Below are 24,944 nucleotides of genomic sequence, written 5' to 3'. Positions count from 1 at the left end.
GGATGAGCAGAAATAAATTTTAAGGCTTAAAATGTTGTTTAAGCCTGATATTCCAAATTTTGCTACTGGTTGTCTAGATTGGTAATATTTTAGGTATTGGATGCCTGAGGGCTATTACCTATATTCTAATTAGAATAAATGCTATAATGTCTTCTCCCATAGGTTCTCTACTGCAATCCTTTGCACAATTTTTTACGTCTTTCCCTTGTTTCTTCATTTGAATTTTCTGCCAGGAGTGCTGTTACGTATGAAAATATATAAACTATATACCTGTTTAAATAGCACAGAGCCATTTGAAATGTATTTTGTGTCCATATGTCTTCCACAAGTAACTGTGCTATTTGATAAGCAGTTTGGCAGCAGCTCTTGTACAGTTTTGGTATATCAGGGTTGACTGAACCTATAAAACCATAGCCAATCTCCTGTTTTAAGGTTGGTGTATGATTCTCAGTATTGTCTTGTGTCAAATACAAACTCTATGGAAGATGGCTCTTCTGTCTGTTTCCTGCTATGCTGAGGGGAAATAACAGAGGGGATGACATTCAAGGTCAGGTTGGATGGAGCTCTGGCCAACAGAATGTAGTTGAAGATGTCCCTCCTCATTGCAGGGGAGTTGGAATAGATGGCCTTAAAAGGTCCCTACCAAGCTATTGTATCATTTTATGTACTTCCACACAATTTAAAGTATTCATTACTTGGATACAGTAGTTTCAAAGAATGCTGTCAAAGAAAATGTTGTCTGGAAGCATAAGCTGGTAGCTGTGATAAATATAAAAGGTAAGTCAGTTATGTAAGGACAATCCTACTTCCCTTTGCCTGTTTGTTGTTTTTATCATAAGGATATTGGCTATCTTGGTCGGAGTCTCCTATAACATGGATCTGCCTCTTGCAGATCAGAATCCCTTTTTCCCCTAGCCATTTTCCTGGCTATTATCTCTGATGCATCCTGATGTTTCAACAAAAAAAACACATGCCTGTCAACTATGACATTTGCATTGGGAGTTTCTTGCAGTATTGTTGATGGCTTGCTTGAGTTTGACTTGCCAGCTAGCCTGCATGATGCTGGTTTCTGAAAATACCTGTGCCCTGTTCAATGATCCAGACACTCTCCTGGAGATCACATTTTTCTTTATCTCACTCTGTGCCTTTGTAATTTAGAGAGCAGAGTTGAAGATGTGTAGTGCTTGGTGTTCTATAAGGCAGATCTAGTCTCTAGATAAGTTATCAGCTATCTACACTGGTTTCTCATGCTTTGTAATGCAAGTTCCTTGTGGAAAAAAGACAAAACTCATAATACATTTACTTGCAGTGTTATCAGAGACATCAAAACAGCCAGAAACTGTGTAACAGTAAAACTATCCAGGTTATAGTTCTAAAATATCACTACATGGAGTTGGGGCTTTTTAATGCAGGTAAATTGATTGCTACAGATAGACTCATCCGTTATCATGTTTCATTTGATTGAAAATAATTGTTAAATGTCAAGTTTTAAATTTTTAGTGGATCTTTATGACATATTGACCCTACTCTCCAAGCTGTTGTTCTATCATTAATTGCATTTTTCACCTTTTATGGATGGGTTTCCTTTCTTTTATTTTTACTTTAGGGGGCTCTAAATGGTAATTAAAACTTGAGTTAACTTGTGTTTTTTATGGTCATGGCACATGTGATAACCTGAAATCTCTAGAATGGGTTTGATGGTAGCATAGAACTGAACTGGAACATATTCAGTAGGTTGAAAAAAATAACTTTCTGATCAGGTCTTTCAGAAACCTGAATTCAGTGAGTCATCTTGTCTTTACATTAATGACTTGAACTCTTTTTCCTGGTTAGAACAGAACTAAGTTTTAGGTTTTTAAATCACCTAAATCACATCTCCAAGTAGTGCAATTTTTTTCCTGTGCTGTTTCTTAGTATTTGTTAAAAATGGGATGATTTTGACTGTCATATTCCTACCTGTTATATATTGCTTTACAGGTCTCTGTTCCCTTTTTGCTATTTGCATCTTGTTCACTTCTTTTACTGTGATTTGTCCTCTCTTAGTGTTTCACACGGTGTTCATTTTGGCCATATAGATGTATAAAAGATGGGCTGATTCCTAACAGGGTTTAGAACTTTTGCAGAGACCATAGAAGTTTCCATGAAAGCTTCTTAGTAATACATTGTCAGTTATGCTGTGTGCAATGTAAGCTTTTTAGTAATACATTGTCAGTTATGCTGTGTGCAATGTAAAAAGTTGAAAGCACAATAATTAATTGCAAATGTCATGCTTCTTTTCTTAGGACACAATCACATGGACATGGCAAGGGCCAGGAGCGTAAGTTGTTAATGTTTTATTGATCTTATCATTGCTTTCCTCAATTAATTTTTATTTATACGACTTATATGCATATATAGTCAACCAGTTGCAGATTGTTTGATTATTTTTTGAGATTAATTTATCCTTTATCTATTATTCTCTAATTATACTAATAGTCATTAAGAGGAATCCAGGTGTAAATAATGTACTTCAGCTGCTATGATTCTCTTGGCTTGCAGAAAGAATTTTAGGTTTTTATTTCAAATCATTTTTTTTTTAGCCCAGTGCCTGAAGTAAAACAACTTGCTTCTTCTTTATGCCTACAAGTTGTATGAAATCTAGGGCTGTTGTTTGAAATTGGTCTACTCTCATGAAAACAGCTGAACCACTCAAAGAATTCGGAGATACTTTTTCTGTTATCTTGTCTGAATATAATGTTGACCTTTTTTTAAATAAAATGTTATTTAGAGGTTCTTTAGCAAATTCATGTAGTACAAAATAATAAACAAAGCAGTTCTTGCTTGTTTAAAAAAATTGTTAAGCTTTGTTTTCTCGTTGGGATTTGAATAGAAATTCCAAAATGTTTAGATCTAGAGGAAAACAAATTTTGAACCCTAAGTAAAGGAGAGTTGGCTTCTGTGGTTAATGCTCTGTATTGTTTTGAACATCCCATGTGACATCCTACATTTCAGTAATAATGAGGAAACCAAGGGGATTAGCCAAGATTCAAGTAATTTAGAATTTTGTCAATTAAGTTTTGCACTTAGGAACCAGGTCTAATTAAGGACATGATTTTGAGACTTGAGGAAATCATGGATCACTTGCAAAGGTTCAGCTTACAAATTTGCCACTTCAGAAGTAATGAGTCCATGGTAGTGTATAATGTAAACAGACACTGCAGTATTTGCTGCATAAAGGGATTTCTGTTCCTGTGAGCTCCTACCTCTTCCCTTGCATTTGCACTGCAAGTCATGTAAAAAAGTAACACAGCTATAGAGGAGAAAGGTGAGCAGCTTACTTCCACCTTAGTATCCTAACTGAGGACTCAAGAACACAGAGGAAGACAGAAGAAACCTCTAGGTGTCTTGCCTCATATCACTATAATGTCTAGAAAACCCTTATTCTGAAGTGTTGACCTCTGCTAATAAAGTTAAATTAAAGCTGAATCAGTATCTGCAGCAGCATGTGATGTTATACGAATTGACTGGGTCAGTTTAAATTACAGCTTGGCTTAATTAGGATTAATTCTCCTGGGTGACCTAAAATGTATTTGTGATATCTTAGCAGAAAATGCCATCAAGACTGATAACAGGCTTCCTTTTCTCAGGAAACATATCTTTATGTTTTGGCTAACACTAAAACAGAAATCTGGAAATGTTTCTGTATCTAGGAGTATTCTGTTTGTTTAAAAGTGCTGTAGCCTGTCAGATGGATTCAAAACTTGTCACATGCAGGCTTAAACACTCACTGAAAGTAATGTTTTTACTGCTTTGGCAGTATTCAGAACAGATCAACTGAGTCCACCTTGAAAACAGAGAATGACCATAGTTGAGTTAGATACAGATTCAATCAGTTTTAAATTTTATTTAAATTCAGGGTTCAATCTTTGAGGATTACAGAGATGGCAGAGAGAAAAGTTTACTTGTAACTTATTGGGGGCTTTTAATGCTCTCGAACAAGGACCTAGAAACCAGACTTTGGTGTTTCTGTCAGGAATGTAAACTTCAAATTACAGGCTCCATTGTTGTTCCTGACTCTTTTCTTTGATGTGTTGGAAGCTCAATAAGAAGGGTACGGGGGAAATGTTTTGCAGCCCTACATGGGTGTATAACAAAATGAGTTGGGTTTTGTTTCTAGGAACTGCACTTTATCTGTGTAAGAAGATTTTGGCCTGCCATCCCCTGCCAATGATTGATTACTGTAACTACCTAAGTACTGTATGAAAATGTGGCTACTTGACACAGCTCCTTAATTTAGGTTTACTAAATCCTGGATTTGAATCTTAATGCTTTCTAAGGTCAAGTTGATTCCAGTTATCTTGTATCTTAGGCTATTAAAACACACACACCGCATTTCATTAACAGACTTTGGAAGTATAATGAACTTTGATTCCAAACTGAAGTAATGATAAAATCTCAGTGGTTACATAATTAATCTTGCCAGCTCTGTGCTGAATACTGCATTTTTCTGAAACGGACTTACTCTTCCTTTAATATGTTATGCATATATTATCTTTCACTGTTTGTCTTCCCGTTTTTGACTATTTTTTAAGATGCCAATTCAGTGTGAACTTTTGTTCCACCTTACAGAATGTAATATGTAGAAGTACTTTCAAAGACCTTTCCTGTTAATTTTTATCTGAATATGATTATACTACAAGTAGGATGCTATGTGAAGACTTTGAAGCATAATATATTACAGTTTCACTACTTTTTTTTTCTTGATCCTTCCCTATCTTTTTCCCCTTTTAGGTTTGAAATTCTGTGGCTTACTTTATGTCAGTTTCACAATTCTGTGGAAATTGAGGTTAGTAAAAAAGATTCCAGTGTATTCTGAGCAGTTGTAGAATACATAATATTGTACAAAATTCTGCAGTAAAAGTTTGTATTCATATCTTGTATGTATGCCTGCAAAAACAGGTTAAGAGACTGCTTATATTTTAGACAAATGGCTTCTTTATCTGAAAATACAGTCTAAAAATGGAGTAGCAAAATACAGTTTTCCAGCTGGCATTTATTTTTTTTTAGTGTAGAGTAGATAAATTTCTGGCTCACTTTAAAAAGTCTTTTGTGAACAAATTTCTTGTCTTCTAGTGGCCTGATTGCTCTTTCAAGGAGTGTACCAGCCTTGTATGTTAGGCATTCACATGTGTGAATGCTGATGTATGAAGAACTCTCTTGTAGAGAAAAATTGTAGGTGGTTTCTTATAGACCATGTAAGTTATTTAATGTGGGGCTAATTTTTTTTATTAGGCTGCACTGTTTAGAATGTGAAATAGGAAAACACAAAGAAAATCTATCTATATTCTTAACTTTATTTTGAGGAAAGTCCTGTAATTTTAAGACTGAAGACTATTGTAGTGAAAACATGGACACAATTATAGCCTTTCCTTTCGACTTGTTGTCCCTAATGCATTTTACACAGAGTAATTACATTTTTGTGGACAATTACAGTATTTTAAGTGTGTCATATAGGATATTTGACAGATGTTCTGCAATTCTTTTGCTTTTTGAATAATAAAGCAGCTATTTAGGTCTGACAGATGGAAAAGATGGCAGGGTAAATCAGTAGGAAAAACTATTGCATGTTTACATACACTGTGTTACACTGGTAATGTATATTGCATGCTGATCACTGTATTTGTCATTGCTGTGTTTGCTTATTTTTGCAATCAGTTATACTCAAAATTAACGAATATGCAAAATACCAGCCCCTCAATAGTTGTATGTGTTGTAGAAATTTATGGTTTCTGTTATCAATTCAGTTGGACAAAAAACAAATGTGATTTCCAGAATAGTGGCGTGTGTTTTGCAGAAGGGCCAGGGAGGGACAGCCTCTCTCAGGGCTGAGACAAACCAGCTGGTTGGAAGGATTTTTACCCTTTCTCAGGAACGTGGTTTTCTGCCCTAGGCAAGTAAAATGGGTTCTTTCACACAGGAGTGAACACTGGTGAGCTTTCTTGATTTTTGAGGTGGCAGCTGCTAGCAGATGTTGAATTTCTGTAGCTCTTACATAACAAGCCATGATCTTTGGTAGTTCTTGGGAGAAAAAAAAGCAAACTAACTAGTGACCTTCTGAAATACTCCACACTAAAGCAGGAGTTGTCAGAAGGTAGAGGAGTAGACCTGTTTGCAAAGTTGCTCTCAAGTATGAGGCAGAGTAATGCCTCAAGGCAAGTATGAGGCTGTGTTAATGTGAATGGGAAAATAAATGTGTTTGACTATCAAAGTTTTGAAGTTAAAATGCAGATAGGAATGAAACAGCATGTTGATGTCTGGATGCCATGGATACTACCTGGATAACTGTAGACAAATTAACATAAACATAATTTAAAATTATTTACTTCTGACCACTTCCAGATGCTTCCTTCTTGTTTCAATTCTCTAGACTTTCCCAGTTTATGCAGCTTTTGGTACAGCCAGCTCAAATACTGTCAAGGCTGTTCTGGAGCTGTAGCAGTTGAATCTGTTTTTGCAAGGAAGTGCAGTGAGGACTAGCAACATATAGGAAAAAGTAGTTGTTTTGTGCTCTAAGTCTTATTTTTCCTCTGAAGCTCCTGCTCTGTTCAAACAGCACAGAGATACTGGCAAATACATAGGAGCCTGAGTACCACAGTTAGTGCTGATGATTCAATAACTCAGAAAGACACATGACAAAACAACACAACCTCAGAGTTGTTTTTTTTTTTTTACTAAATGATAGCCAGTAAGATTTAATAGTCAGCAATCAGGATCCAAACTTAGCTAGTCTGGGCTTCTCTGCATATAATATATGTCCTGGCATGTTGTGTGTGTCATCCAGTATGTATATTGAGAAGAGAGCACCCATGTAGGTTTTGTAATAGGTTTCTGTAAATATTCACCCATCCACCCATCCTGTACTTAGAACTGGCACGCTGGCAATGTTGTGAAGAAGAAAGGATGTGTGATCATTTGAGCGTGTAGTTTGTTTTGGCTCATGTCTGTTTTACTGACCTGTCAACTTCAGTGTTTGTACATCCATGACAGTCTGCAGCAGCTGAGAGTTCTTCTCCTGGTTTTGTAGTGATGTTGAAATTATTATGCTGTTTATGTTTAGTTAGGCACAGACATGCAGAACACCTCTGAAATCACCTCATATTTAAACTTCTCCTGTGTTTGGACAAATTACTTGATAACTATTTGCAACTCAAATAAATGGAATGAGGTTTGGAAGTTGATGGAGCAGTCTTTCCATCTCTGTTAACTTCAGAGTCCTTGTGGTTTTGTATATTACATGAGGCTGGTGTACCTGCTTGTAACATAAACTTAGAAGACAGGAGTCATGTGTTTTCAGCTGCAGTGGTGCACGTAGAGAAAACTCCAGCAAAACTCAAAATCAATTCAATATTTGTCCTTTACAGGAAAAGATGAATGTCCAATAACAGTGTTTGGCTACCGTTGATCATACAGTTATATAATTTTAAAAACACAACTAGCTTCATGGTTATTGAGAAGTGTTTGCTGAAATTATAAACTTTAAAATTAAGACTAACAACTTTACCCTGTTGTTAGTTTCTGTTTTAAAGACCAGTGTGAAATTTCTGGGTCATAATTTCCATTTTCGTTACCCATAGGTAATTATATGTACTACTACTAAGATTCTTGCAGCTTTTTTTCTAAACAGAAGCTTTACACAAAATTGTGAGCATTTTGCTCAAATAGTGCATAAATTATCTCACTGTGCTGCACTATTAAGAGGGTTAACTGTCTGGTACTGAGTAGGAGTGGTGATCAGAGTGATCCTCTCTTGTGCCTCCCATCTGAGAAGTTAGTCACTTGGCAGAATGAAATGTTTTGAAGGTTTTTATTGGTGAGACTGTCTGTGATCTTGGGGCTTATGTAATTTTTCAATGGACACTTAAAAACAGCTTTAAATACTGGAGGATACTTTCATGTAGGCCGTGCCATTCTGAAAGATGCCCTTTCTGTTGAGGGTCTCCAGCAGTTCTGGTTTAATTTTCCACTTTCCAACATCAGCTGTTCTGTGGTTCTCTGGTCATCTGCATTCATTTAGATTTTTTTATTTCAATGGAGCATTAATGGCTGATGTCCAATTAGAAGGAAAAAGTTTCCAAACATCCAACAGCAGAAAATAAAGACACTTCTCCTGTGTATATTAGGCAGTCATACATGATTTCAAAATATGCAGGGGGAACAGTAAATACTTGATGTCCTTAAAATTTGGATTCTTAATTTTTAAGTTATAAAACAATATTCCTCTAGCATGTGCTTTTTTTGGTTATCTGAAAAGAGCTGAACAATACAGAAGGTAAGTGACGTTTATACAAGAAAGTACTAATACTTCTAAATTATTTTCAAATTCTGAGTCCCATATAGGAAATGAAAATAAAACTCTGCTTGGATTCCATGCAGTGAGAAATGAGCAGAGTCAGTGTTATATGAATTTCTAGAAGTATGACATATACTTAGGCATTTAAAAGTTTAATTTTTTATATTTTCTGTAGTCTTAATATAATTTTCTGAGTAACAACAAACTGTATATAATTTTCACTGTAGTGCTGTAAGAGATTGTTTTAAATGTTAAATATTTTTGGTATAATTCAGTTCTCTGTATGCAGTTTCTACCCGTGTATATTCCTTCAGAAGAAGAAAGAAAAAATCCAGCGTTATATGCCAATAACGTCAGGCGTGTAATGGCAGAGTAAGTATGTTGTAATTCTGTGTAAAAATAGATGTGTGATTTTAAATTTAGACTGAAGTAAATATCATGAAATCAAGTCTGTGTGGTTGTCTGCCTACAAAGAACCTTGTAGTCTGCAGGACCTTTTACATAGCAGTTACTTCCCATTCTGAGGAGGCCAAGGAGCCACAAATACAGCCAGAACTGTTGGAGTCAATGGGTTTGGAATATTTTTTTTCAGTTAGTTCTTTTGGGATTTTTAATATGCCTTCATATAACAAGCCAGTTCTGCTTGCTCCAGTGGGTATTTAATCTTTTGGGGGAAGGGTATGGTGGAATTTTAGGAAAGTTATGTAACTGAATTTTGTGCTATTGGGGTTGCATTTTAAGCTGTGACTGTTTTAATGAGGTTAAGAATAGTTTCATGTATTCATTGTTAGCCTGTAGTATTTCAAACAGTAAAGCACAGTGAAGTGGCTTTACTTCCATTGGAAACAGAGGGCTGATACAAGGCAAATTAATTGAAATTAATATTAATGTGAAGACAGTTAAAACATTTGTCTATAGGGTATAATAAAGGCAACACTTAATACTTTCACTGTTTTGTTGCATTTTTATTAATGTCTTTTTCATTTATTTTTTGTTCTTTCAGTAAATCTTTCATTAGTCAGTAGATAACTCTTTTCCATATTTACAGTGAACCCTCAGGCCTGTGACCACTAATAACTCTTGAGAGGTTTATGTATTTTCCTAATCTTGATTTTGAAAGAACTTGTGAAATCATAATTTCCTTTGTGTAACTTCTCTTCCGTTTTCAATTTAAGCCAAAGGCCAGTTTGTAGGTAGTAACTGAGAGTTCTTGTCTCCTTGAACCCAGATCTGTGAGTTTCCTTAAGGATGTTGAGACAATAATAAAATAATAGATCCATTGTACAAAAGGACATTCCTCACAGGAGAAAAGAACAAAACGACCTGTTTGAATCATGCTGTCTTGGAGCCAAAAATCTATGAGGGACTGGCCTCAAAGACTTTTGTTGTTAATTAAAGACCATCACCTGGCAAGTGCTGTCCTCAGCCTTTGTGCAGAAGGCCAGGTTATTAAATCTTCATTCTGAACTCTGCTCCAATCACATAACAGGGATTGTGTGCTATAAGAAAAACTTCTGAAAGCCTACAAAAGTTTACAACATGTTGCAAGCCTTCCCCTCTAAGTGCTCTTAGGAGGAAAAACATGATTATGTTTCTCCCTCCCACCCCTGAAGAATTAAGCATCTGTGGTCTCGGAAGAGGAGTGCAGGAAGACTGTCAGAATGAGAGATGTCAAAAATGGCTTTGGGATGAAGCAGGGGCTGTAGATGCTGTGTTAATGTGAATGGGAAAACAAACGTGTTTGGATATCAAAGTTCTGAAGTCAAAATGCAGATGGGAATAAACCAGAATGTAGATGCCTGGATACCATGGATAACTGTAGACCAAGTAGCATCAACATAGTTTAAAATTATTTACTTCTGACCACTTCCAGACTCTTCCTTCTTGTGTCAGTTCTCTGGACTTACTCATGCTGCTTTTGGTACAAGATATTCCAGCTCAAATGCTGTCAAGGCTGTTCTGGAGCTGTTGGAGTTGCAACTCAAGTACCTCAGGTGCTGTTTGGTGGTAGCATTGCACTCTGCATTGCTGGATAAAGAAAATATTACTGTTTCATCTACATTTTCTTGAGGCTTGAGTTAGTGGCAATGTAGCACCTTATTGTCAAGAGGTCCTTTTGGGATCTCTTTAGGTGTCTTCTTACCCCCTCCTCCCCATCATATTTCTCTGTCTGAAGTGCCCAATTCTGCTGGATGTTTTACAGCATCAAAGGTGGCACTCCCAGGTAGTAGTGTATTTGTGAGTCTAGAACCAGTGTTGTGGAAACCTTGTGTCTTGCTCTTGATTTCAAAGTGAGTTGATAGAAGTTGCTGAGTGCAGCAATAGATACAGTTTCTGCTCTTGAAATTGTTTGCCTTCGCAATAATCTTTATTTGTGGACGGCTTCTATTTAGCATTAAACAAAGCATTTGAAAAGACATCTGTATCTTATGCTGCTTCTGCTTGTTGGCTCTTTGAAGAATTTTTGGTTTACCCATATTTGACAAGCTTTCCTGTGGGTGGCCACAGATGTGAGTGATGGTGGTCTCTAGATACTCAATTTATATATATATATATAAGTGAACTCTAAATTTTTTGTTAAGGAGGTGCTGTCATTCACAGAGGTTCTTTAGGATATTAGTTCCTTGCACATTGGATAAATTTACTTGCCCAAAAAGTGAATGCCAAAGTGTGCCTGTGTTACCAGAACTGGAATTACTCATTCAGGATAGTCACTGCTGCTGAACATGCTGCCGTCCTTTGGGTCATTTTCTTAATTTGCACAAAAAGTATGTGCAGAATAGATTAATCTGCTGTTTAAAATATGGTCCGTACTTACTATATCTTAATTTTATGCTTCACATTTAATTTTCTCATAAAACTCATTTTGAGTGAGTCTGTCTTGTTTGGTCTTTCTGGCCCTGTTCTGGCTCCTACTCAGTTTAGTCAATGCCCATGTCACCCACCTAATGCTAATAGGAGCTGTGTTTAGAGTCACTTTCAAATCACTGAAAATGTTGAGTGCTTTTAAATATGGCAACAGTCCTGGCTGGTTCTCTTTAGAATCAGTAAATAAAGTGTGGTGATGTTCTGAGCTTTAATTCACTTCATGTGTTCTTTATTGGCTCTAACAAAATTCTGAAACCACCCTACTAGTAAGTCATGCCATGTAGGTAAATATTATATTGCCTTACTTGTGTATTACTTCAGCAAAATCATCATTTTGGTGTTCATGTGCATAACCTATTATCATCTTATGTTGATGGTAGTCAGCATGAGTTGGTTTGGTCTGTTAATTTCTTGAGTTTCACAGTTTCTTCTCTATATTTTCTACTCAAGTGTCAAACATTTTGGCCCATGTTGTTTTTTGTTTTTTTTTTTTTTTTAATCTCTGAATTAATAAGTAATAGTTTAGTGGAACTGTGGTAGTGTTGTAAAATTGTCAGCTACTTGAAACTTCAATCCCAGCTTTTCCAGAATTATTAGGAACAAATCACTTGACCTTGCAATCACAAGTATTTATTTCTAAAAATTTCTCAGTGGTAGAGGAACTATCTCTATCACTCTTAGAGTATTGGGAAATACTTACTTTTATTCATAAGATATGTTGTCTTAATTGTTTCCCAATGTAAAGTATTGCACATGACAGAAGGGTTTTTTCCTGATGACAATTTTCCTATCCTTAGCTGTAATTTGTTACATTATTTTTTGTATTTTCTCTTATGCCTTAAAAAGTCTTATGCTTCTTAGCTGCATCAATTGCAACTTTTTATGCATTTTTACCTTTCTATAAGGTTTTGCTGCATCATAGCTCTTAATTTACTGATAACTATTTAAAGAATTATTTGTTTTGTGGTTTGTTTGGAGTATTTTCCCCTAAAGAAAATATATTAGTTGCCTCTTTTTATTGTGGGGTTGTACCCATTTGCTACTGTTTTAAAATGCCTAATTTTCATGAGCAACTGTATTCTAATAGACATCTCTTAGTTGTACTCAAAGTACTATTTAGGGTATAGAAATTCTGTTTGAAGGAAAAAGTAGATAACTTTTACTCCCACTTTGGGGGAAAAAAACAGTTTGTTACCCTGCTGCTCTTTAGGACTCAGATATGTTTGAAAGAAGTATGTCAGTAGCTTAGCATTTAGTTAGTTGTAAAAATTCATTTTGTACATAGATAAGCCAGTGGTAGTGAAGGCAGCTGATTGTTAAAATCTGCACTGCAGGCTCTTTGTGCAAACCTAAAGTAACCTGAGCTGTAATTACAGATATAAGCTGATGAGACAATGATACACAGACCTACAGGTCACTTATTCACATGCAAACACAATTTGTTTTCCTTTAGTTTTAGTTTCTCTTAAAGACTGCCTTTGAAATAGGGAAGAATATGTTTAGGTGGTACGGTTGGAGGAAAAAATGGAAGACAAATTATTGCAAATTAGTTCTTTTTTTTGCATGTGGCAGATGTTGAGACTGAAACTTGATGGAAACAAGAAACCTTTGACCCTTTGTTTTTCAAAACTGTATGCACCTCAGAACTTAAGTTCCTTCAGTACTCCTAATTTGAGCATTTTGTTTTCCTAGATATTTTGAGTGTTAAACTCAGCACTGTAATAACATGTGTGACACTGTCCAGGAGTTCTGAAGTTTCATTTTTGGTGAGCCCAGAAAGGCAGCCTGCCTGTAGAAATGGCAAAATGTCGTAATCCAGTTTGCATTTGTCCAGTAATTTTGTTTTTCTTCCTCACAGAAACATTGAAAGACATGTTATATATTTGCATAGATGTTGAAATTAATTAAAGTGCAGAATGTTAGACAGGGAACTTGAAACATCTGCCTTCCTGATGTTTTCTCTCAAGCGCTTGCCAGGATCACTTTCCCCGTGTTGGAGCATGTCATACAGTTAAAGCACTTGCTTACCAGCTTGACATATGAGCATTGCATCTTGCTTTTGAAAAGTGAGTACTTTTATCCAGCATTCTGGTGAAGGCAAAAAACACTACAGATAGTCTTCTGTGTCCATCTTCCCATCTTCTACACAGTCAAAATCAGGGTTTATTTTTTTTCTTACAGGCTCTGACAGCATCAGAATGTGATCTTTGTTAATGTTTGTGATAGAGTAATGCTCGTTGCTGAAAAGTAGCCTTGAGGATGGGAGTTTACAGTAGCTTACTGGTCTGACTCATGGCTATTTGTTGTATTCTGTGGCCTGTTGAATCTAACTTTGGAAAAACTGCTGTGTTCTGTGCATATGCTCTCTGAAATTCCTTGTGTGATTCTGCGCAGGTACTGTTTGGATGCTCAGCATTCAACTTTGAAATCCAAACTGGGTTTTTGGCATTTTTATGCCATCAAAGGCACAAGCATCAATATAAGTGGAATTACTGTAGTGCTGGAGTGAACAAGTATCCATTTGAAGCATTGATGGTGAAGGGTCTAGAGAGTAATTCATGTGAGAAGTGGCTGAGGGAGCTGGGGTTCTGTAGCCTGGAGAGAGGAAGGCTCAGGGGGATCTTACTGCTCTCTAGAACTGCCTGAAAGGAGGTTGTTCCAAGCTGTGGCTTGGCCTCTTGTCCAGCACAGCCAGTGATAGGATGTGAGGAAATGGCCTCAAGCTGCTCCAGGGGAGGTTCAGGTTGAACATCAGGAAGAATTTCTTTATGGAAAGTGTTAAATATCAGAATGGGCTGCCCAGGGAGATGTTCAGGAAACAACTGGATGTGACACCATGGTTTAGTTGAAAATACAGTGATTAGTCAGAGGTTGGACTTGACCTCATAAGATTCTGTGCATTGTTTGGGTTTCACGCTGTAAACAAAAATGGAGATGAGAGATACATTGTGCACTCTGTTCATTTCTGTGAATACTGAGAGTGTGGCAGGTGGAGAACATAGTCACAGAACAGGGTTAACTTCTGTCTAGCTTCTTGCTACATTTATTTTCTCAAGGAAGAAATGAATTCTTTAAATGTTAAGTAATACTTTGCAACACTGGTTTGAACTGCAACACACTGGTTTTTGAATGCTGACAACACAAGGAGAACCTCTTCTGTTTTTTACCCCTTGAAGATTTGTGATGTGCAAGTCTACAAGATCAACAATTACAGGACTCAATTTCAAGCAACACCAGGCAGAAATACAGTTGTTGGCAACTTCTTTTTCTGTCTCAAAATTAAACCATTATGAGATAATAGATTCCTTATGTGAACTTCAGACTCATGACTTTCTTTTGCTTGGAGAATGTCACAAAGTAGTAGTCTGAGGAGAGAAAGGGACTATCTACTCTGGCCTTCCAAAACTAGATAGTTGGGAAAGGATAGGGGAAAAGAGAGTGAAGAGTTTTTTTGAAAGTCAGAAAAATCACCAGTGTTCTGAAAAAGCATTCTAAACAAAGTCTTACTTTTCATAGCAGGAGAGATGGAAAGCACTCAACAGTAGATCAGCTAAAAGTAAATGGAGTAAGTCTTTAAAATGTGCAAAATTGTGGCATTCATTACCAGATAGACAAAATTACTTCATCAGAGCTGAGATGTACTGTGAAAAACATGTGGTTAATTAGTGATTTTAAAACATAGTGGTATAAAAGGTCTCTGGTTCAAGAAGTTCCTGTACTACTGATGACTAGATTGCATGACTACTAATAATTGGAGTTATTTGTCCAATTGTTTTGTATGTCTTTTTACTGAACATCTGGTAATGAAGAAAAATACTAAAATAGATAGAATCCTGATGTTTTCAGCACCCAATAATATACACAAATAGTTTATTTAAAGTAGTTTTTCTGAGCAGCCCATGGAATGTTCTCTTGATTAGTTCACAGTTCTGCTTATGAACAATGTAAAACATTTTGAGACTCTTTTTGTTGAAATGTAGATTCGGAATGTCACAATATTGCCTGTACTATTTTCTCTCACTTTACATAATATTCCAGCAGTCACATTCTGTTTTATGTTTGGCATTTTGCATAGTGGATTGGTATGCAGAAAACGAGGAAGTTAATAATTCATCTTGTATTATGACTGCACAAATGTTAGACATAGAGAGCTGTTTGGTGTAAGACATCAGGGTATAACAAGTATAACTGTTGTGTTTCTCAGATTGGGTTTGCAGGAAAGCTTTTGGGGTTTTGTTTCATTTGAGTTTATTGTTTTCAAGTGACTTGCTGACTTTGAAACTTCATGTACTGTGATGTCATGATGGGTAAACAGCCAGCATCTTGGGGAGTGCAGGGAAGAAAAAAGTCTCAAGGTATGTCAAGTGAGACTTTCATGTCAGGTCATTTAAATCTGCTGGACTTTCAAAAAGGCTAGGCTCATATTAATGGAGTGTGAAAGCAGAGATAGAGATAGTTTGAAGAAAAGACGGGGGGAAATGCTTTCAAATGAAGATATGGGAAAAGTTGGTTTAGTTTATTAGGAATATGGGATTGTACTTGTGAGTTGCATCTCAAATTGAAATTATTTTTTTTTCACAATTGAAGTAGAAAAAGATTGCCCTGGAGGATAAATTAGAATAGTTTGATAGCTGGTTCAGTAGAAAATCCTGTGAGTTGCACTTGTACCGAGCCCTTACAGTGAACTCTAATAAGCCAGGCTTTATTCTAAGAAATTAAAAATTTCACAAGTCTTAGTATAAATAATTAACTTTATATGTTGCCCAGCTTCAGTTTGTTTAACATTCTGAGCTGAAATCAAGGACCTTTAAAGCTGCTAGCTCTATACAGCTTGTGATTTGTCTTCTGAACTCAAGAGCCCCTTGAACTCTATCTGGCCTTGGCTGATTCTATGATTGAACTTCGCTTTGAGCAAAAGTGTTTCTTTCCTTCCTCACTTCTGATCTTTGTTATTGTGAAAGTCTGGATGTATATGTACCCTCTTTAAGTTCATTTGACTGGGGTTTTTTAAGTCCAGCAGCTTGAAAATTACAACAGGTGAACAAAAGAAGCTGCTTTTGTCTGTCTGAATCCCATTTTGTGTTGACATTGAATATACATGTAGGTATTAATTGTAGTGGGGATTTTCCTTCACTGATAGCAGCAATATAATTCTGGCCCAACTACCACCTCTTTTATAAGGGGTGCACAAAACTATAAAAATATGTAGGTTGTGTTTCCCCTTGTGGTTTGGCTGAGTCTGAAATGACCCTGGCCTTTGTTTGGAATTTGTTTTCTAAAGTTTTGTTTTGATTTTTTTGTTGTTTGTTTTGGGCTTTTTTAAAATGTCTCTTTGGCTAGGCTGCTTCTGCCATTATTTGGCAGTTATTTTAATCTGACATTGGTGTTGGGCTGGCAGTCACTCAGGCTTCAACCCTCCCCCAGGCTATGTGCCCTGATCTTTCTTAGTCATCTTTCTTTTGATGTGTTGGAACAGCATCTCTCTTTTGGTTTTAACAAGCTATTGTTTCTTGTTTTGGCTTGCTACATTATGGTTATGTTTTAGCTTGTCCATCTTCTCCATTTCCCTTGAAAGAATGTTTGAGTTTCTTCTGTTTCTTTAAAGTCTCTCTATTTTAATTGCCACCTTTAATCATTTTCAATGACACTAATTTTTTTTTTCCTGCCCTGTCAGAATTTAAGTATCTTACCACTTCTCCTGATTTCCTAATACATCCAACAGAGGAACACTTTACTCTTTCAGTTTCCTAACTTATTTTTAACATGCTTCCCCTTTTGTATGTAGTTCCCCTGTGCTTCAGCTGATCGCCTGTAAGTTCCTGTATTTCTGTTACATGCTATACTTAGCATGGCCTGGAGAACTGATGCATTTTGGTGTAATATGCTTGGCTGGGCTAGATCTTTGTTTATTGTCCCATTCTTTTGTGGAACTGCTCTGGGTAGTACTGTCTGTAGCATGTCCTTACTGGAAACAGTTGCCATGGATGTCTGTAGGGATGATCGAGGGCACTAGTGATACAAAAGAGGGGAATAGGAAGTAATCTCAACTGGCTGGATAAACTCTGCTTCTTTCATCCACTCCTTTCTCTTTTGAGGAAAATCAATTTTGCATTGTAAAATCCCAGTGAATTCATCTTGTATAATACAGCACTATGTGGAATGAAACAGAAGTCTTGACATGCTCACAATACCTGATCTCTAAGTCACGGTGAACTTGAAAATGGATTTAAATCCCCACAGCATGGGGGAGTTCATCTGTATTTTACCATAAGCCTGTAGGGTGAGGTAAGGTATCACAAGAATCTTGTGCATTCCATTAAGGTGGTTTACTGATTTACAAATACTGCTGAGACACTTCACATGAGGAGTGGATTGATGGAACACAAACAGATCAAGCAGAGAAAATTTTAGAGGAACTGGATTTAATTGCTTAGCTCACCAGTATGAGGCAATCTAATCTTCAACACTCTGCTTGTAAGATGACTTTTCTATGTACCTAAATCATTTGGTTTAATTGGCTTTGTCCTTTTGTTCCTTTATCTTTGTTTCTTCTTCTTAGGAAGGGGGAAGCTATTCAGCCAAGATCATTACCTTCTAATTCCTTGTTTTGTGCATAAATAGTTTATAAATACTATCTATTTTTTATACCATATTTGGTACTTTGGAGCTTGAATATTTATTAGTGAGGTGTTCTTCCTAAATGCTTGACTTTCTCAGCCTTAAAGGGAAGAGAGAAGCCCTGATCAGTACCTTTAAGATCTAGTGCATGTCCTATATATCAGAATTCCTGAAGTTTGATAATTAATCAGTGGACAGAAGAGAACTGGCTTATGTTATTTACCTTGCTATTCAAAGGCCTTGGAGTGAGATTCTGTGAGGAAGAGACTGTTTGACAGAAATTGTTTGTTTAAGAGGTAACTGCCATTACAGATCAAACTACTTGTAATAAAGCATAGAATTGAATGCAGAATTTTCATCAAAGCCAAAATTAGTGTGGCAGGCCTCAGGATTTTGCATCAATCTTGCCGTTAGTGCATATTAACTTCACATATGAAAAAGGTGGTTAGCAGTAAGGTAGACAAACGGTAGATAAAAAGAATGAAGGTAACTAAACAAAAAATTTTGTGAAGATTTCATCAAACTAGAAAACACTGCATAAAGGAGATAATGCTCCTTACTATGATGAGTAAAATCAAGTATAGTAAAAATGTGGCAGATGAGTAGCTTATATGGAGCTATGTTGGCTTTTTGAATTGCATCTTGTTTGTCCACTGAATTCTTAAAGGCTTCTTTCATACCACACTGTCTTTCTCTAAACTTTGCCACAGCAAATGCAGGGCAGCTTCAATATCAGGATTCCCATCAATTATCTTTTGGTGCTGCATCAAGTTAGAAGTGAAGCCAAAACCAGTACTGAATTGTTTGGTGTATAAAGACTTGGGAGTATTTTTTTCCTACCTTTATGTCATATATTTAAAAAAAACTTGTTTGCTTAGAGTTTAACTCTGCTTGTTTTTATATGTTGTGTTCTAGCTGTTCTTTATAGAGAAATGTTGCCTTTTATAAAATATTACTATTAGCTGAAGATAATAGCTGTTCTGCTCAGGTGATTGTGCTAACACATTTAATAAATCAATAATAATAAAAATATTGGGCACAGTTGTTAATAAATATATATTTGTGTTCTAGATTAAAAATTTTGAAACCTTAGTTATTCACTTATATGAAATGTATGGCTATGAAAGTCTATGCACTGCCTAATTTTTGCCTTGTGTTCTTGCATGTTTTCGTGGACTCAATCAAAACAGATGCTCCGTAACAGATCGAGTACTGTATTTCGTTCTCTCTACGTAAACTTCCTTTTATTGGCTTTTCCTTATAGTTTTTCAGATTTGAGAGCATAGTTGTTACAGGATTTCTTGCTGTGAAACAAGTGATTATTCTGCTCAGTTTTCCTACTGTCTTGTTTACAGTTTTTCTTTGGTTTATTCAAGGGCGTTGGGAGTTCCAGTGACAGACTACACATTTGAAGACTGTCAGCTGGCTTTGGCTGAGGGACAGCTTCGTCTACCTTCAGATACGTGTCTTTTAGAATTTGCAAAGCTTGTGAGAAGCCTTGGGTGAGCATATACAATATTTATATGTAAAGTGCATCTTTATTATATATCTGTAGTTTTCTTTATTATATATCTGTAGTTATAAATGCAATATTGTTATCATGTAACAATATTGCATTTATGAGTATAAATGGAATGTTGTCATCATACAGTCAGTGAAACACAAGTGTAAAATTAAAACAGTACTGTACTTCACTTGCAAGCAGCACCCCTGAATCCTAATGAGTAGAGTAGGTTGTAAAATTCTTATCTTCCATCTGACAAGTGAGCAGAATGAGTCAGAAGCATTCATTTCTGAACTAGAAGACAGTTTCTGAAGAGGATCAGGAATACCATGGGATTCCTAATATTTGATACAGTTGAGTCAATTGCCTTTTCCTGTGACATCTGTGGAGGGAAAACAAATGCTGCCAACAGCAATCTTGTGACTGGATTAACCTTGTAATAGTGAGGACAGAGGGGTCACCCTATCCTGAGAAGGACAAGGTGATGGTTGATCTTTTGAGCAGGTCACTGCCAGATGGACTTTCTAATGCAGCTGTAGCTCAGTGCATGCAGCGTGGGCCCTCTCTGCTTTCTTCCCATAGTGCTATTTCCTGCTAGCTCTACTTTTCTAAAAACCCTCAGAAAACCCAAAAAATTTAAATAAACCAAATAGAAGAACTTGCTGCTGTTTTCCACTTTTTCTCCTGCTTCTCCAGTGATCTTACTGAGCAACTATGAACTAAATGTACAGCCTCATCCTATTAACTCTCAATATGCAAACACCTTTTTCATTTTCTTGTCTCATCACCTGAAAGTACAGAGTGTAGTTTCATATTTCCATTGTATTTTATTTCCTTTCACTAATTTTTCCTTCATCTTCAGCTTGTGTACATAAATGAAAATAAAGAAGAAAAAGCTCTTTTGGAGAATAATGAATGTAGGACAGCACACATCATAAATTCAGATTTCAAGCATGTACTAATCTATTGTCAGGGCTTCCATCTGAAAAACTTCCATTAGGATAGGAGAGACTTATAAGGGAAAATAAAGATTCTCACTTTGTTTAAAAGGCTCTGAATTTACAGTACTAAGGAAGAAAAACAAGTGAAACAAAACAAACCAACCACCCACGTCTCTTATTATGCAGTTGATAATCCTGGGATTCAGTTTAATCCTCTTGTTAAGTTGTCTGGCTTCTGTCTGCTCAATTAAAATCTGTTCTTTCAAATTATGCTTTTCTAGGGTTTTGTTTTGGCCTCAGAAACAGTTGCATACATTTGTGAGTGAGGTTCACTGAAGCGCAGGAGTTCTCTCTCTGGTATGAGTAATTAATCTTTGGTGAAATATAATCCTCTCTGAATTTGGGTGTGTGCCAATAAGAAGGATATTATGCTGGTATTTTTCTGGCACAATTGGATGAAGTTTGTAAAATGACTTCATCTCTAATGCACATTTGATAATAATGTAGTCATTTTGCTGTTTATTCAAAGGTTTTGAGGCCAGGGAGGCATTAAGATCATCCACTAGCATCCCTAAATAACTGGAAGAGTAAATTTTATCCAATGGATTTTTCATCCGCTTGTAACACTTAGATTTGAGCAATGACATACTTTCAAGGTAACATGCAATTTTAAGATTCCTATAGTAAGGCAAATTCAGAGTTGGTTTTGGTTTCTATTTTTTGAAATCAACTTACACCTCAGTTTGCTCTACTGAAGAGTTACTAGCGTGCACATTATGTGTCTATAGGATTCATTATTGTTGTCTGTATAATTTGCTTAGCCTGTGCTCAGCTGGATGGGATCCAGTCCAGAATCCATGCAGGCACAGCAGTGAGTTCTCATGCTTCATCTAAGGAAGAGCTTGGGCTCTGTTAACAGAGCTGTACAACTGGCCTGTACCAAACTCTGTGATAAAATTACTGCTTTATCAACGAGATCGATTCATCATAGACTTGTCTTCTCAAATAATACATTCATTACTCTTCAAGGAGTTGTATTTCTCTTCAGTCTGATAATATGTTTGACCAACAAGCTAATTGCTAAAATATGTGCAGTCTATGTTAGAGTTGTTTTTTTTTTTTTCATACATTATAAATCTTCTGCTTCATTTCATGACTTAGTCTGTAAGTGATTGCCCCGCTGTTTAAAGTGAATCTCTATTTTTACTTGAACTGAATCTATTGCCATGTTCCGGACATAGAATCTTAGTTGGATTTTGTGGCTTACTAAAACTTCTTTGAATATCTACTCCTTCAGGAAGTATAATACATGTAATTAAGTCTAGTCTGTCTTTTTATGAGATGCGTCTTATGAGTTGCTTTAGGGTAGTTGCCTGCAAGGAGATACTTCATTTCTGATTTGAATTTATTTGCTCCTCTTGTTTCAAGCTTCTGTTTATTCTAATTCCCAATATTACTTCATCAAGTGGTACACAAGGATCCTTTTAGTGACTGCAGCTGCAAGCTACCACTATCTACAAGAACCTCAGGATGGCTGCCTGCCTACCTAAACAGCCACTACCATCAAGAATACAATGCAGACTTCTGCTCCCCACATGTGTGTGAAATGGTCCACAATGCAGGTGGAACTTTCTGCCCCAAAACTAATAAACCTAACAGCACAAGGCAGCTGCAAAACGCATGCCAAGGAGAACTCAAAACTGGCACAACATGGCCTCCTCAAACGCTCCATCACTGGATCCTGACTTTAACCTAGGCTGCATTTGGTGCTCTGCCTAGTGTTTGTTAGGGTTCCACCTAGGGTTAGGGTTTTGAAAACCAAAAACTCCAAGGCTGCAGGCACACTGCAGTGGCAAAACGCATGCCAAGGCCAATAAAAAACTGCCACAACATGGACTCCTCAAGAGCTTTCTACTTAAAAAATTCATTAACCCTAGCAGGCTCTTTCAGCTCTGCCGAGGCTTAGGATTTCGGTTCCACCTAGGGTTAGGGTTTTGAAAACCACAAACCCCAGGGCTCCAGGCACACTGCAGCTGCAAAAGGCATCCCAAGGGGAACACAAAGCTGCCACAACATGGCCTCCTCCACAGCTTTCTCCTTGGAGCATTCCTTATACCTAGGCTGCTCTTGATGCTCATCCTAGGGTTAGGGTTAGGGTTCCAGCTAGGGTTAGGGTTTTGAAAACCACAAACCCCAGGGCTCCAGGCACACTGCAGCTGCAAAAGGCATCCCAAGGGGAACACAAAACTGCCACAACATGGCCTCCTCCAGAGCTTTCTCCTTGGGGCATTTTTTAGCCCCAGGCTGCTCTTGATGCTCTGCCAAGGGTTAGGGTTCCAGCTAGGGTTAGGGTTTTGAAAACCTCAAACCCCAGGGCTCCAGGCACACTGCAGCTGCAAATGGCATCCCAAGGGGAATACAAAACTGCCACAACATGGCCTCCTCCACAAATTTCTCCTTGGAGCATTCCTTATCCCTAGGCTGCTCTTGATGCTCTGCCTAGGGTTAGGGTTCCAGCTAGGGTTAGGGTTTTGAAAACCCCAAACCCCAGGGCTCCAGGCACACTGCAGCTGCAAAAGGCATCCCAAGGGGAACACAAAACTGCCACAACATGGCCTCCTCCACAGCTTTGTCCCTGGGGCATTTCTTAGCCCCAGGCTGCTCTTGATGCTCATCCAAAGGTTAGGGTTCCAGCTAGGGTTAGGGTTTTGAAAACCACAAACCCCAGGGCTCCAGGCACACGTCAGCTGCAAAAGGCATCCCAAGGGGAACACAAAGCTGCCACAACATGGCCTCCTCCACACTTTTCTCCTTGGGGCATTCCTTATACCTAGGCTGCTCTTGATGCTCATCCTAGGGTTAGGGTTAGGGTTCCAGCTAGGGTTAGGGTTTTGAAAACCACAAACCCCAGGGCTCCAGGCACACTGCAGCTGCAAAAGGCATCCCAAGGGGAACACAAAACTGCCACAACATGGCCTCCTCCACACTTTTCTTTTTGGTGCATTCCTTAGCCCTAGGCTGCTCTTGATGCTCTGCCTAGGGTTCGGGTTCCACCTAGGGTTGGGGTTTTGAAAACCACAAACCCCAGGGCTCCAAGCACAATGCAGCTGCAAAAGGCATCCCAAGGGGAACACAAAGCTGCCACAACATGGCCTCCTCCACACTTTTCTCCTTCGGGGCATTCCTTAGCCCCAGGCTGCTCTTGATGCTCTGCCTAGGGTTAGGGTTCCAGCTAGGGTTAGGGTTTCGAAATCCACAAACCCCAGGGCTCCAGGCACACTGCAGCTGCAAAAGGCATCCCAAGGGGAATACAAAACTGCCACAACATGGCCTCCTCCAGAGCTTTCTCCTTGGGGCATTTTTTAGCCCCAGGCTGCTCTTGGTGCTATGCCTAAGGTTAGAGTTCCAGCTAGGGTTAGGGTTTTGAAAACCACAAACCCAAGGGCTCCAGGCACACTGCAGCTGCAAAAGGCATCCCAAGGGGAACACAAAACTGCCACAACATGGCCTCCTCCACACTTTCCTCCTTGGAGCATTCCTAAGGCCTAGGCTACTCTTGATGCTCTGTCTAAGGTTAGGGTTCCAGCTAGGGTTAGGGTTTTGAAAACCACAAACCCCAGGGCTCCAGGCACACTGCAGCTGCAAAAGGCATCCCAAGGGGAACACAAAACTGCCACAACATGGCCTCCTCCACATTTTTCTCCTTGGAGCATTCCTAAGGCCTAGGCAGCTCTTGATGCTCTACCTAGGGTTAGGGTTCCAGCTAGGGTTAGGGTTTTGAAAACCACAAACCCCAGGGCTCCAGGCACACTGCAGCTGCAAAAGGCATCCCAAGGGAACACAAAACTGCCACAACATGGCCTCCTCCACATTTTCTCCTTGAGCATTCCTTAGCCCTAGGCTGCTTTTGATGCTCTGCCTACGGTTAGGGTTCCAGCTAGGGTTAGGGTTTTGAAAACCACAAACCCCAGGGCTCCAGGCACACTGCATCTGCAAAAGGCATCCCAAGGGGAACACAAAACTGCCACAACATGGCCTCCTCCACATTTTTCTCCTTTGAGCATTCCTTAGCCCTAGGCTGCTTTTGATGCTCTGCCTACGGTTAGGGTTCCACCTAGGGTTAGGGTTTTGAAAACCACAAACCCCAGGGCTCCAGGCACACTGCAGCTGCAAAAGGCATCCCAAGGGGAACACAAAGCTGCCACAACATGGCCTCCTCCACACTTTTTCTCCTTGGAGCATTCCTTAGCCCTAGGCTGCTCCTGATGCTCTGCCTAGGGTTAGGGTTCGAGCTAGGGTTAGGGTTTTGAAAACTACAAACCCCAGGGCTCCAGGCACACTGCAGCTGCAAAAGGCATCCCAAGGGGAACACAAAACTGCCACAACATGGCCTCTTCCACACTTTCTCCTTGGAGCATTCCTTAGCCCTAGGCTGCTCTTGATGCTCTGCCTAGGGTTAGGGTTCCAGCTAGGGTTAGGGTTTTGAAAACCACAAACCCCAGGGCTCCAGGCACACTGCAGCTGCAAAAGGCATCCCAAGGGGAACACAAAACTGCCACAACATGGCCTCCTCCACACTTTCTCCTTGGGGCATTCCTTAGCCCTAGGCTGCTCTTGATGCTCTGCCTAGGGTTAGGGTTCCAGCTAGGGTTAGGGTTTTGAAAACCACAAACCCCAGGGCTCC

General features: G+C 38.3%; 1 protein-coding gene across 1 annotated transcript in view; it reads left to right on the top strand.

Moving 5' to 3' along the window:
* LPCAT1 (lysophosphatidylcholine acyltransferase 1) overlaps positions 1 to 24,944 on the top strand; it is an 86,752-nt gene that overhangs the window by 23,856 nt on the left and 37,952 nt on the right. The window contains exons 7-10 of the mRNA XM_030229451.2: positions 2,283 to 2,317; positions 4,771 to 4,825; positions 8,619 to 8,701; positions 19,192 to 19,317. Coding sequence (XP_030085311.2) covers positions 2,283 to 2,317; positions 4,771 to 4,825; positions 8,619 to 8,701; positions 19,192 to 19,317 — 299 coding nt within the window. The remainder of the gene's footprint in view (positions 1 to 2,282; positions 2,318 to 4,770; positions 4,826 to 8,618; positions 8,702 to 19,191; positions 19,318 to 24,944) is intronic.

This window comes from Serinus canaria, chromosome 2, assembly GCF_022539315.1.
Source record: "Serinus canaria isolate serCan28SL12 chromosome 2, serCan2020, whole genome shotgun sequence".
Taxonomy (NCBI): Eukaryota; Metazoa; Chordata; class Aves; order Passeriformes; family Fringillidae; genus Serinus; species Serinus canaria.
This window is presented reverse-complemented; position numbering and strand designations above follow the sequence as displayed.